We start from the raw sequence: 15187 nt of genomic DNA, 5'->3' as shown, positions 1-15187 counted from the left end.
CCCCCTGATCCCTGTACAAAACAGTGAGGAATCTGTGATGTGTGTTTTTGTGCACAAGGTAAACGGATCTAATTTTAAAACTTGATAATTTACAATATGAATTACTCTTCTCTTGGATAACCTATAGATGATGATTTAAGATCCAACGATGGAGCAAAATGGGAAATGCAACAAAGCACAATGCCTACATGCTCTATACATTAAATAGTCTAACCTATGGCATCACATTACTGCCAAACACCCTGAGGAGCTTATTAAGCAATAACCACAGGGCATTCATTAATCAGTAGAGTGCAAATCCTTGATTGGGGGGGATTCCTATTTATGTGTGGCCCCTGAACTGAGTTTTTTGCCACTAAAATGGTAAAACACACTCACTCCAGTAAAACTCCATTTGCTCTGTGTGTTGAGGGCAGATCAGTCGACTGAGCTACGACCCTCAACAAATACAGCAACTAAACACAAAGTGAGCACAATTTTCTGGCGACAGAATACCGATGAGGGCGTGTTTTATGACTCATCATGTTGCGTACATTGTTGTTCGAAAAGGAGCCATGAGCTCAGTGTATCAGTACATCAATTATCAAAAGTCCTGTACTCAATGAGAAATCTGGTTTCAATTTCAAGCCACTTTGAATGACCAACCAATTAACAGAAACTCTACCAGTCTGTTTACTTCTCTTGATCAATCATGCTAAATGTGAGGAAGACATTTTCCAGGTAATAGGTTAAATTTAATCCACAATGAAACACTTAGGAAGGAATTATTATATCCTCCTGACTACCAGGAAAAGAAAATATTGTCCAATCACCATTTTTTTTAAATCCCACAGACTTTGTAAGGTAATAAAAGGTTTTATGCACTTACTTTGTCTCTTCCCATGAAATGTGTTATTACTGATGAATGCCATCTTTATGAATTAGAAAAAGGTACGTACAAAAGTCCCACCCCTTCACATGTGGTATCATTGAAAAGCCCTAATATTCAAGTTTAGAAATATCCTCTACAGAGGACAAAAATGAACTACTGGTAGTCAGGAGGATATTAGTGATTTCCATTGCTGATCTTCTTGCCACTGATTAAGTTTCTAAAATCACTGCTGCCACAATCAATGGCGACCCCCAGCTGTGGGCACGACGGGAGCCAAGTTAACAGGTTCATCAAGGAAAACCAGTGATGGATGGCAACCAGAAGGTAATCTTTTATTTAACACCACTGTGTGTGCATAAGAGACAGACTGACGCAGAGTCGAAGAGGCAAAACCAGCAGGATGCCAAAAGATTGGAGGAGCAAACTGGGAGGAGAAAGTTCTACTGCAATCCTGTTCCATGTTTCATTTTATCCTCTGGTGCAACACAACATTGTGCTAGCAGACCTGAGAAGCACTGATGCACCGGACTTTTGAGCTCAAAGACATAACAGGAGGGCAGAAAGCCAAACACATGCTAATATTTTATTTATGTGTCCCTACGCATAATATAATGTGGATTATGTCTTCATGTTGTACAATGGTTTAATCACAACCAAGCAACATAAGTCATATTTGTTAATAGTACCAAATATGACAATGTGCAATATTTTTGTTATCTCAAATAATTTTATTTACAACAAGAAAATACTCAAATTTAGTTACAATTTAAAGACAGGTAAAAAAGCTTTTAGTTTTAGTTAAGTGTATACATTTTAGGCTTTTATTTTGTGTTTTTTTATTTGAGTTTCACTTGTTTAAGTTACACTTCATTTTTATAATTTTTTAACTTAAACATATTTTGTCAAACAAAGTCAGGCCAACATAGCAAATGAATAAACTTATATACTTCACTACTAGGTTAATGTAATATTGCATCTTTTTAGTATTGTGTGATCTTAAGATATTTACTTTTACCCATGTAATTTCTGGTTCCAAATAATCAAAAAATGAAATTGTTAAAAAATTCAACTTTGCAGCTGGTGTGTGCCGTCTTGCCTTAAAAATCAAAGCAAGTTAAAATAGCATGTAGAGAAGAAGAGAAGCAGTGAAACATTCCCCTAGATAAATACAATTGTTTCAGGATCTTGGTGCGCAAAAGATGTTTGAAATAACTTGTATTATTTATTACATGTGACAGATGTTACACGACATTGGAGATTCTGTTTTTGTTTTACATGATAGACTATTTTTTGTAAATCCCTTTCAGTTATTTTAAGCAAAGGTTCAGCAAGATGATGGAGAGAAATTCATGTTCAAGGCAGAGGAAAGAAAAGAAAAGGCAGGTGCATTTATATGCTTTGTGGATCTTACAAGGTCTGTCATAATTAATGTTTTTGTTTGCTTTCTATTAAAATCCTTTAGGTACTCTGACACTTTTATTGAAAATCAAATGCTGCATATATTGGGAGCCATTTACACATAATAAAAACAGGTAGTAGTATCAATACTTACTATCAAAGCTACCGTGGGTTCAGACATTTTCAGGATTTCCTTGCAGCTAATAATTATGAACGTCAAGTAAACATTCTGCAAGAAATTGCTCTTTCTTGATTTGCGCTTTACATTAAACCTGGCCGACACCAACCCCTGTCCTTTATTAAAAATAAATACATTTCAAAGCACAGACGGCCTTGGGTGGGTCCAAATTAAAATTTCATTTCCTCAACACAATTGACAAATGCTCTCATTTGATCTATTATTCAGGATGCGAGACAACAATTGATTTGCTCCTTCTTCTGTCTTTTCCATCATCCCTCTCCTCCGTCCATGAGGTAAACAGAGAGAGGTCAAAGGTCAACAAACCCTGGAGACGCTCATCACTCACACAGCAGCCAAACGTCAAAGGGCAAAGGCCACTGGGAGTCGTTACAAGGCCCCCCAACATGTGTGTGTATGTCATGAAATAGTGTTTTTTCTTTTCCTTTGTGAATTGCCTTTTCAAACTTCATGAATCCAGAATATCTCACGTAGGAACACACACCTCAACACAGAAACAACACACCTCAGACACAGGTTTTTGTCTGGAATCTTGAAAACTGCTTTATCTCCAGCCAAGCGTGGAGGATCGTCTCCCCGTCTCTAAATAATGAAATAAAGCCGATTCGTTGTGGAGAGGGGAGAGCAAAAATAAGGGGGGAATTTACTGGGCATGAGGATGAAAAATTCATAGCCAGCCTTGCCAGGAGCAGACAGACCCCCCATCAGGAAGTGATTCAGTGTCTGGCGGCAGATACAGTATGTGGGTCAGGAGATATCGCTGGATGATGGATAAGAAACAGCTTTCAGAGGACAAAGAGGCAGCCTGTACCTGCCGTAGAAAAACAAGAAGTATTGCAGAAAACACTCAGTGACAGCTGTGTCTGCTGGCTTGTCTAAGAGGTTTCATTTTTACTCTTAATGGCCGAAGCTGCTTTTTAATTAAAGACAAGTTAATCCCCCCTTCCATTCTGACAAAAGATGACAAAGTAAACCAATTTGTGCAATTCTCAGGTTAAACATAAATGACTGGCTCTGAATCAGATCAAACAAGGGTCAAAGTAAAACATAAATGCAAACATTATGCTGCTTTGGAGTTCATTTCAGGTGTTTTTGGTAACCAGAGAATAAATCCTAATGACGCTGATGATCTCTGAGTGTTTGTTAAGTGCTCTTTATCAGGTCAAAATGTCACCATGTCACTCCAGAGTAAATCAAACACAAAACGCTTCATTATTTTGCTTAATGGCTTCTTCCAGCAGCACCCACCAGCAGGCTCTTGGGTTACAGCCACAGCAGTCACAACTGACCTAATGGCTTCAGCTCTGAAAAGCCACCTCCTCATTTAAGATTTTGTGATCTTCTCAAATTCCACGTTGTCGTAAGTAAGTAAGACAAATTGCTCTGAGCTTGTAGACAGGAGCCTCAGGCAGCCGCTGCCAGTTAACTCCCATTGCACATAGTCCTGGATTCAGCATTAGCTCAAAGAAAAGCAAAGACGGGTTGAATAAGAAGTGGTCTAATAGGGAGAGGCACGGGCAACTGAAACTATTGAGATTTGAACATATAAAAGAACAAACTCAAAATTAAATGTCTAGAGAGACTTGTGCATAAATTGATTCTACCCTCTACCCTTTTGTATATCAACTGTTCCTTATTCATTTGGGCATGAATAAAGTTCATGATGTGGGTCATTGTAGATAGAAAAAACTGAGTAAATTTCTCAAAAATGTTCTTGAAAAAAACTTGTAAATTATCTCCACCATTTAACCATCCAGTAAATGATTGAATATGATAATTACAAAGCATTCAATATATCATCCAATACCTGTTGTGTGCCAGGATTACTGGCAGCAAAACCACACAGCATTAAGCTGCCACCACCTTGGTGCAATAAGCTACTGTGCTTCTAGGTACAGAAAAATGTTCAACAATATTGAATCCAGTCTTGAACCTTATTTGTGATCCCATAGCTGGAGTTAATAGTCCAGATGTTTCTTGGTAGGATTTGGCTGCAAATGTTTTTATTAATGTTTTATCATTTCTAGAAATTTTCTTGAAATATTTTGGAAGATGTCTGCCTTCTCAAAAGAATCCTAACAAAGATGGAAATGTAGCAGCACACATTGGCCAGGCAGCGATGCACTGATACATAAATACCCGTCTCAGAAATAGACAGTGCTGACTTCACCCATTGGGTCCACTTTTGCTTGGCTGACAGCTGGGGGATATTTTGGTGTAGCCTTACACACAGACACACACACACACACGTACACAAAACACACACCATGTCAAAATGGAAACAGAATAAGGACTTGTTTTTAGAAGTATTGTCTGTTCAGTGATAAACTGCTGGATTTGCACCAATAAGTAATAAAACATACATTTTAGTATGCATGCCTGTCCTAAGCATTTGTCCACTTCAATAAATCCCTCCTTTGCACTCAAGAGTGTTAAAAAAGTTAGTATGAATCTGTGACTAAACATGGAGTCAACAGTAGGCAAAAGCAGCACGAGGCGAGTGTTGTCGCTGAAGAGGATCTGTACTCACGGCAGTCTTGTTCGTCTGAGTCGTCTTCGCAGTCGTTGTCTCCATCGCAAACCCAGGAGCGACGGATACATTTCCCGTTGTCACAGTGGAAGTCTAGCGGTGAGCAAGTGGGGAGCACTGCAGACACACAAGTACAGAAGACCAGACTGTTAGCAAGGCGCGAACAAACAGTCCAGGAGAGAAGGCACAGATGGAGCTAAATGCAGTAAGATTATGGAAGAAAACCTTGAGACTTTAACGCAAGTTCACCTTCTATCAGGACAAGCAGCTTAAGAGATGAAATAGAATATTCAGGTCAAACTTATTCATGTGTTAGCATCGCTCTTTCAAAGTCTAAACTTATTCCCAACTGAGAATCTGTGGCGGTACTTGGACACTTGCTGATCACAGATTCTCTTCATCTGACCTGAATAGGTTTGTGAAACTTTGCAAAGACAAATTGGCAACTATTCTCTGTTTGGCAAATGTACAAAAATAGTCAAGACATAACCAAAAGGACTGAAATCACAACACAAGGTGCATCTACAAAGTACTGACTCAGAACATATAGAAACCACGTTTAAAATTTCCAATCTGACAAAAAAATCTGAAATCTGAAACACGTTATGTGGTTCCATCTAGTATGAATTTGAGATTTGTCGTTGTAAACAACATAATTACTGCTTAAGATCACATTCTTCTTTATTGACTGAAACAAACCCATTTTTAGAGGGAAAATATCAATGGCGACAACCACTCAGTCAGGAGCCTTATTTGGCCACTGGCTGCCTTGGTTGGTGTCAAACTTTGACACCAACAGTCTAAATGCAGTCAGGTTCATTCTGCCTGACCTCAGCTCTTTCAGAACCAAAGTCTGAACTGGACCCATGCAATCTTCACCTTTTTTTAAACGCAGCGCGCTCAGCTCAGCGCATTCCTCCCTAACTTCGTATCCGCTCGAAGTGCAGCTACTCGCCATCTAAGCTGACCCCAAATGACTGGCCCTTTGTCATTTGCAGACAGAGCTAATTAAATTACAGGCCAGAGAGGGACAGAGAAACAGGGAGGGGAGGAGGAGAGGAGCAACAACCCCCCTTTACAGTAGACTCTCACTTGCCTGTCGATTACTGATATGAAATATTGACCAAGCGACACAGACTATATGAAAAATGTATGATGTCATGCAGACAGTTAACCAGCGAGGCAGACAGGCGGGGCCGAATTAACTGTATGTGAGTGTAGGTGTGTGTGTGTGTGTGTGTGTGTGTGTGTTAGGTTGAGGCTCTGGTTTTCAGGAACAATAAAGCCCCACTGACCCACATAACCCTGAAGGGATATGACATCAGTACCAGAGAACCAAATGAATCAGATGTAACCAAAGAACTTCCGTCTGGAAGTTTCTCTTTTATTTACAACAAAGATCCGAGTCACCTACAGAAATATTGGGTTAAAGATGCCTGTCTAATGGCCACACTGACACTTTAGCTAAGCATGCGTGAAATTATATTTCTGCAGCCTTTCTTTACTTCCCGGCAGCTCGAGGATTAATTTCATTACTAAAGGTTAACCATTAGTAATCTGAACTACGACAGCCAAGGTTTATTCAGCTACAAGAGTTAGTGGGTGGCTTCTCTCAGGTAGACTTTCAAAAACTGCACATCCCTTTCAAGAGTTTGTATCTTAAAATTGTGTCGAAATGTCCCAAGTAAGTAGTTTAGTGAAAAAGGTGATTAGATTAAGGTGTTATCTGAATTTAATTCGTTACATTCACTTTGATCAGAGAGACTTTGATTTTCCAGACAGGGGTCGTTGTAGGACGATGGAAACCCGTTTGCCGTCTGTCCTTTAGGGTTAGTCTTTGGCTGTCAGATTAATCTCAGTTTCATCAACATGAACAAGATTAGTCAGTTATCTGAAGTCAAGCATCGACTGCTCATAACCTCTCAGGAAAATCCTCCTTCAAACTAATCTAAACTGCCTCTGAGAGTTAAACGTTTTACTAACCAACACAGGGGATGCACGGACCACGATATTCATAATACAAACCGTCATTGCCAGCATTAAATGGTGACTTAAATAAAGATATTGTCTCTCCACCTCATTTAAACTCTGAGTTCAATAGAAATCAAACACAGGCATAATCATAAATTTTCTGTTTGATTAAAAACCATCACTTTCAAGGAAGCTTTTGTCTCTTGCTTCTTATGGTATAGAAGTAGAAAAAGATGGAAAACAGTCAGAAAAACGGAATTGGCTGGTTACGCCTTAATTAAAATTGAATTTATCAAGAAATGTTTGATCAGTGTATCTCTAGTTTTTTTTGGTGGGGGGAAAGTGATACACAGTCTAGTTTGTTTCAAACAAAATCACTACAGTTGAAAACTATCTGGCTATAATATTTCATTTCAATCATATTTGACTGCAAAATAAAAATAAATTATTTTTACCAGTTAGTTGAACAATTTACTACAATTTTAAGATTTTCACCTTAAACTACAGGCAAATAGTCTAAGTTAGGGGTGTGTGTGTGCGTGTGTTTGTTTAAAATGTGCCAGGAATTTAGATGCTAAAGCTTAAATATTTGATCAACTGGATTAACCTCCTTTCACAAAATGGTGAAAATGTGTTTAAATATTTAATACAACAAATATTTTAAGCATATAATTCAGACTACATTTACCTTTTCACAATTAAATGTCAAAATTATTTTGTGGGTTTTACTTAATGCATTACAGTAAAATGTTCTTCCCAGGTATATATCGGGAAAAAAAAATCCTTTTGAAAAGCTCGACATAATAAATTTCAGAGTTGCTGGGAGTTCTTCCCAGAGACGCTAGTAGAACTCCAAAACACGTAAAATTTGCTGATTTATGATCCTCTGCAGAATTTCTGCTGAGATGCTGAGAGCATTCTCTAAGCCTGAGAGTGAAGTCGCAACACTTACGCTCAACTCTGGATAAACTGAAGGCGTTCACAACGTTTTGGATGTACGTCGGACTCGACGTCAGCAATGTGACGCCCTTAGCCAACAAAACCTGGGAAATGCAGAAACTCGGTATTCCAATAAATAATTCAGCTTATCTGCAGAAGAGAGTGCCGAGGTAATAAGCACAGACAGAGCTACTTCTACAAATATACGTACAAAAATGTTGCTGCAGGCTCAGAATCATCCAGAGCAAAACTGCTTAAGCACAAGCTGAGCGATGAAGAGATGCAAAGGATATAAATATTTCACTAATTCAGATCCAGGAAGTGTTTGGGTTGTTCAGGGTATCAGGTGGATCAGAGAGAAGCAAACTGGAAGGCCAGTGACGTCTCTGGGTGCTTTGATCTCCTTTATCGCACAGATTCTGGTCAGCTCAGCGCTGCTCTTCTCACTACCGGCGCATTCCTTTACTTCTGAGACACACACATAAATCTCACTCACCAGAGCCATCCAAGCACTAATATTATCCTCTGTTTGCTGCCCAGTACATCCAGCAATGCCTTTACACTCCTACACACTCCACCTGCCTTGTTTTTTTTTAACCAAATTTACCCACATATTTAACAGAACATGCCGACTAATATTAAGGAACAATCTTTACAGCCTCAGATGAAGAATTAACATCAACATTAATGATGAATTTTCACAGCTGGTGTACAAACATAGAGCTCTGCTCCACTTCCTGCCCACGATTCTCAGTTAATCAGACAGCCAAAATCAAAAGCAGTTGTTCTAGTTCATTAGCAATAATCAATAAATTGTATTATAAATTAAAACAAGCTCAATAATTTCTGTTTGCATGATTTATCATTTTTCTTTTTTCTCTAAAAACTGGATGATGGAAGTCTTCAGATTGGTGCTTTGGTTTCAAGTAGCTTTTTTCTTACAGAGACTTCAGTGTCCATTTTCTTTGTTATATTTTTTTATTCATCTTGGATATTTAAAATGTCTTACAGTTTCAGTGTTAAATGTTCACTAGAATTTAAAACTTGTTGATCTTTGAGAATGTCTCATTACTTTTATGTTACTTGAAATGGTCTCAAAATAAATCATTTATCATAGTAACTTCTAGGACAACTGACCGTCCAGCAAAACCTGTTACTGTGACAGGCCTGCTTCACGGTTTAGGATGACGCTCTGAAGTGATGCGGTAACACAAACATACAAAATGTTTTTATTTTTTGTCTCGTCACACTCCGAGGCCTTTCCCAAACACTTCCTGTGAACAATTATCCCCCGAGAGCTGCTGGGTTTACATGTGTCAGAACACACACACAGACAGCCTAAAAACACACTGACCTTCACCGGTGGGTTTTTCTCATCTGAGCTCCAGAATTCCCACATGCATTCCATGGCATTTCCCACAGAAACAGGCGCAGACACCTGCAAGTCCCATCATCACAAGGCTCTCTTATCTGATACACACACGGCACACCCAGCGAGGAAAACCGGACAGACCCTGGAGAAGCCGGGATTTACTTGGTTATTAATGTCAATTGTGCAGGCAGAAATAATTAACCATGACTGCAAATTTACAACCAAGTAGTTATGCAGAAATAAATGCACAAAGCCTGTGCAAACTTAAATTACCATTTAAGTTTTCTTAAGTGAGAAGAATGGCACCAGGTGTGGTCTCTTGTGTCGCTGTGTCCCAGTATCTACGTTGTAGCAAGTCATTACTTGAGCTACTGTCTGCAACTCATCTTAACCCTTTTCACTACGCCGTTGCGGCTCATTGGATTTTATCTTTTGATCATTTGTTTGGAGACTCAGGAGACAGTTGTGAGTGAAAGCTTCATCAGATCAGCATCTTTTTTTAAATACTCAACTAGCTGGTATGAAAAAAAAAAAAATCAAAAATACCCAAAACTTCAATAATTCTTAATTATCATCAACTCTTCAATAATTTCACTGAAATTTGAGCAAAAATTGCACAGGATTCTGAGGGGATGTAGGGAGAAGAAATGCTTTAGTGCAGGATGCTTCTCCTGCACAAACCTGGGAGGCATCAACCTGGACAACCAGGTTGGTGGCATCAACTAACTCACTGAATCCTCACTGACTACCTAGAAACCACCTAGAAGGACTCTCAATTATTTGCCGATTTTAGCTGTTAGAGGACGGTTGTGGTCCCTTAAGACCCGCAAATACCGGGAGCCACTGTATTATTTTTTTTATACATTTTTCAAAGCTGATAGCACATCAGTGAAGGAATAAGGACTTATGGTTTTGTAAAGTCTAGTATTTCCTTAAAGCATGGTTAGAAACATTTCTGAACAAGGAGTGAATCTGGCAGTTTTCCTCCAGCATAAATACTAACATCCAGGATAAACAACCTCTGCTGCACTTTTAGTGGTTTCTGCAACCTCTTGGGTACCATTTCATTTCAAGATTCTATATTACATCGCAATGGTTTCAATTTTATAGACCCAATTTCTTGTTTTTGAAATATGTTTGAAAAATAAAAAAAATCAATAGACTCTGCAACCAGAAGGAAGTTTATTTATTTTAGGTTTATTAACTCTTCTAGTTTTTCTTCATAGATTCAGATTTTTGTGTGTTTTTGGCACAAGTACATTGCTATGTGCTTTAACTTCTTCATTCGTCACTTTCAAAATCAACTAATTCAGATTTCTGCAAGTTTCCTGTTATGCGCATTACAGTCTGGATAAGGAAGCACATGTTCGATGCACATATGCTTGAGCCTGTCGGTCTTTAGGAAGATGAATGTGCTCATCTCTAAGTGGCCTCGAACAGCAGAGTTAATGGCCTCGCCTTTACTACAGAGCAGCTGAATCAAGTGACTCTAATGGGACCAATATATCTGCCTAGGCGTCGTTTAGCGCCCTGGCGAGGAGGATGGAAAGATGGACGGATCAGAGACGGTGAGAAGTAGATAAAAATAACAGATGCGACTTCAGGGGATGAAAAGAGATCTTCGAATATAAAAAGTAGTAATGTGTTCACAATGTTGGAGAATTAAATTAAAAAAGGAAGCTTTCTAATTATACAGATGCAAAAATGCAGGTAAAGGCACTTTTAGCAAAAAGTAGATTATATGTAGTCAATTTCTAACTGGGAAACTAAAAACACAATAAATGCTTGAATATTTTTTGATTAAGACTGCAAGAGTTTAAAAAGAAAAAAAAAAAGAATCAAAGTATTTCCCTCATTTCACCTCAAACTCAAACTAATCCTCTCTATCCCTCCATTCCCTTTCAGTTTCTTTTCTTCCACTCCCTTCTTACTTCCCTCTCATAGTTGATCTGGACAGAGGTGGCTTATCTGATCCTGTGCAGCTCTGGTCAGTAGCCAGCACATATTTCGCCCCGTCAGAGTGAAGGGGTTGTGCCTGCAGAGTTTTTCTTGGCGCTGTGTCCAGCAGCAGCTTTGCGACAGGCTCTCTTCATCGTCTTTCACATCAACGATAGGCAGAGCATTTGCTCTGCTTTAGCCATTACTCCACCGCCATTGATGTTTAATAATACCAGTGTAATTACATTAGGCAGCTTTTGAAAGGCTAACATTCACATTTGTTTAATCTTTTATCCTTTGGTCTAAAAACAACAACAAAAATATACAACAATAAAATAGTTAAAGTTAATCATTTAGATGCCACCGTGACTCCATAAAGTGAAACCAACAGCTCACATAAAGCCCCACCATTACCAACATTGTAAAAACAATAAGTTTTAACAGTCAATTCCTGGTACAGTTAACAAAAACAGCTTGGCCGACCTCAAAAACTAATGTTCTTACATCCTTTTATAAGATCTAAAGAACCTCGGATCTGAAAAGGATGTCACACCCAAGCGGAGCATGTTTTAGATTCAGAGAGACGGTGACATAAAATGAGATTGATGGTTATATTTATTATGAACAGCTGTTAAAAGTTTACAGCCCACTGTAGCAAAATGAGGCTTTTAAATGGGATCAGAATCAGATTCAGGAAAATATGGTCATTGCCGTTTAGAAAATGGAAAATTAGTGTTTGTTTGAAAACAAAGGAAAAGAAAATACAGCTGTTTGATCTTGTTTGGGTGTTTCTTGCACATGAGAACTCAAGTCAAAGACGACCAAAAACAGTAAAGGCAACTCAAACTCCTATATTCTTTGTATAATTCAAACTCTACAGTGCAACAATGTGACCACATATTTGGCAGGATACTATATTTCAAGTGTAACACCAGCTGTAATTTGATAGCATATTTGGTCATTTGGATGGACTTTGTCTGCCATTCCTGTCCAAATCTGAATTTCATCATGTATCACTGTAAGGTGTGCTGGGCAGCTTTAATGTGGCATAAACCTGTTTAATGCGACACGTTTGTGCCTTTAATTATTTGTGCTTCTAAATAGTTACAAGCACAAGCCTGCTGTTTTGTGTTGTTGACTAATATAACTTAATATGTGAGTAATGCAGGGACTAAAAGGAAAACAAGAAAAAGTTAACAATCTGCTTGTTACACCTTATTAAAAGTTTAATGAATTCTGAAATGTAATAATTTTTTCTCCAGAACCCCTCAATCTGAAATATTAGCAACAGAATGATCTCCCCAAGAAGCACTCTGACGGTGGTGACGGATTAAGGTTATAGGATTTACTTGTTGCCATGACAAATTTCTGCTGAGGGACTTAAACAAGTAGCACTTAAGTGCTGTCATCTACAGAACCCACCCACACTAAATGACAGTAAATACTCTGATCATGACATTATTAGACTATTAGGATTGTATGTCAAAGCTGAAATTAAGTCATTTGTTCAACAATAACTTCCCGTGATAGTGCAAACCCACCTACAGACGATGATCGACACATAATACCGACAGTATTGTCCCATTATTGGGCAAGAACAATTAAGTTTTATGTATAAAATTGATCCAATCTCATCCCGACTGCAGCTAGAGATAAAAGTTATATCTTAATTTTAAAAGTTGGATTAATTATCTTCTCAGTTCTTTTCAACTATTTTCTTTTCTTTTTCTTTTTTTAAATATTCTTTTAAGATCCTTAGTAAATTATGACCAAACAGGATCAAACTCAAAAACACAATCAGAGGCGATTATCTGTTTTTGTTTCAAATGTTTGCTAATCTATTCAAGAATGCAGAAGATGTCCTTTTGTGTGAGCATAACTATCCCTGAGCCAACTGGAGCTGAAAATACCGAATCTGTGTTCAAGTTCAGCTTTGATTTAATACAAAAGGACAAGTCAAGAAGAGCTCAAGCAAATAATAAAACAGGCAAACAAACGTCAACTGTGGCAAACTAAACCCGATTTAACTAAAGCAAACACAGCTGTGGTTATCCGTCTTGTTGCGAGACATCAGATGAATGAGCTGGCCTTCTTCAGAGTTCGGCAAAGCCAACGTATTAATCTGCGTCATGGCAGTATACAGGTTCATTTAGTCACAACAAAAAGGAGCTCCACTGCTGCTAAAACAGAAAATCCACAAACCTGTCAGTGGAGGAAGAACGCAGACACATCTGCAATTTATGGGTGGATTGGCTGTTTTAAAAACTCTCTTTTTATTTCTTCACCAAAACAAAACTTATATTTTTAGAAAGGCAGTCATCTTTTTTGTTTGTTTGTTTGTTATTTAATAAAATGTGGCTAATTAGCAGCACATAACTGGTAACCCCCACCAAAGTTACGTGTTCTCCCTAAACTCTAGCCACAACCCCACATGCTGTGTGTTTACAGCCAGTCGTCTGGCTTTTCAATTATATCAGTGTTGTCAAAGTAAACGGGAAACACTTTCTGCCCCTCACAGGCAGCCTGCATGTCTTTTCAGGGCATATTTGGAAACAAATGGGTACATTTAGAGATATAACTGACGGTGTTGACATGGTTTTGATGCCACTAAACCCAATAAAATGTGGATGAAATGTCCATCTCTAAATCTGCTTAAGTAACCAATAGGAACTTATGACACATGAACTAAAAGTGTCAGAATGTGTTTTCCAATCACATAGTGCCATTTTATAGCACAATCAAGTAATTATGTCACCTTAAGTGGTCATAAATATGCAGTTTATATCAAATATAACTTAAAAGAAATGTGACTTTGCAACTTGATGCCATGAAATTAGCCTCTGTCTCTTTAAGAAGCTCACAATCTTTCCGATACTCCGCCTTAAGTAGGTCATCACAACAATTCTACTCCATTACCCCGTTTACAACCATTCTTAGAAGCATTGGACAGAGAGATAGTCCGCATAATAAGTTTAGCAGATATGAAGTTCCACCAGGTGTTTGTCAATTCCTACTGCCGCTAGTCTGAAGGGGTTGATAAGGCGTAAGGGAGTGGTACTCTGTGAGGCAGAAACTTGGCTGCAAGTACTTAGGTGGCCTGGAATAGGAATAACATTATGACATGGCATGAAGCCAAAAAAAGTCACTTTTACTTTTAAAGTAGCTGATGCTGATTTATTTGATTAGAAATATTTCTGATCATAAAAAACATGAGCAGTCATGGTGTGGAAACTTCAATGACAGCATCCATGGTGTTAAGCCAATGCTTTTAAAGCCGGTGAGCTCCAGAAGACATGTCTGTAAAACAGCTGAGCGGGGGCTCTCCACCTGGGTGGACAGCCCAGTGAAATAAGTTTATCTGGCATTACTCAAAGTTCACAGCAGCCTTTATCTGGAAAGCTTTGCTTAGTATTGGCTTTAATAGATCTAATAAATATTTCTTCAGATATTGTGGTGAAGTCTGTATCAAAGTAAAACCCATATGGTGTCCAGATCACTCCTAACTTTTAAAACCAAAATATCCTAATTTAGAAGCAATAGGAACAATTGTTGGCTTTAAGATTTAGAGAAAAGTAATTAGATCATGATTTACATCTTGTGTAATTATCCTGGTACTGTGGAAGCACTTTTTTTACTCAAGGTAGGGAAAAAAATGCATACAGCTCATGTTTATTTCTCAGTGGGATATAAAAAGATTGTATTTACTGTATGCCGCAGTTTCAGTTTTATTTACTTAGATCTTATTCGAAACCTACTCAGGTATATAACTGCATTGATTAAGGCAGAAACGTCTGGCCAAGACAAAAAACTCCTGGTCCTGCTTTTGTGTTTGTCACTTTGTCCTCCATCAACCCCTCGTGTCCTCTTCTATGTGAACAAGCGTGCCCAAGCTAATTTAGTGAGAAGGAAGTAAATATTTAGGAAGGAGGCGGAGGAAAGCACTGAGCAACCTTTAGATGGGGAAACAGA

At 38.3% G+C, this 15187-nt stretch overlaps 1 protein-coding gene across 3 annotated transcripts in view; it reads right to left on the bottom strand.

The window, feature by feature from the left end:
• lrp4 (low density lipoprotein receptor-related protein 4) overlaps window positions 1-15187 on the bottom strand; it is a 111812-nt gene that overhangs the window by 39929 nt on the left and 56696 nt on the right. For all 3 annotated transcript variants that reach the window (XM_017304055.2, XM_017304054.2, XM_008405945.3), the window contains exon 3: window positions 4999-5115. In XM_017304055.2, coding sequence (XP_017159544.1) covers window positions 4999-5115 — 117 coding nt within the window. The remainder of the gene's footprint in view (window positions 1-4998; window positions 5116-15187) is intronic.

Source organism: Poecilia reticulata, chromosome 3, assembly GCF_904066995.2.
Source record: "Poecilia reticulata chromosome 3, P_reticulata-male-v2, whole genome shotgun sequence".
NCBI lineage: Eukaryota > Metazoa > Chordata > Actinopteri > Cyprinodontiformes > Poeciliidae > Poecilia > Poecilia reticulata.
This window is presented reverse-complemented; position numbering and strand designations above follow the sequence as displayed.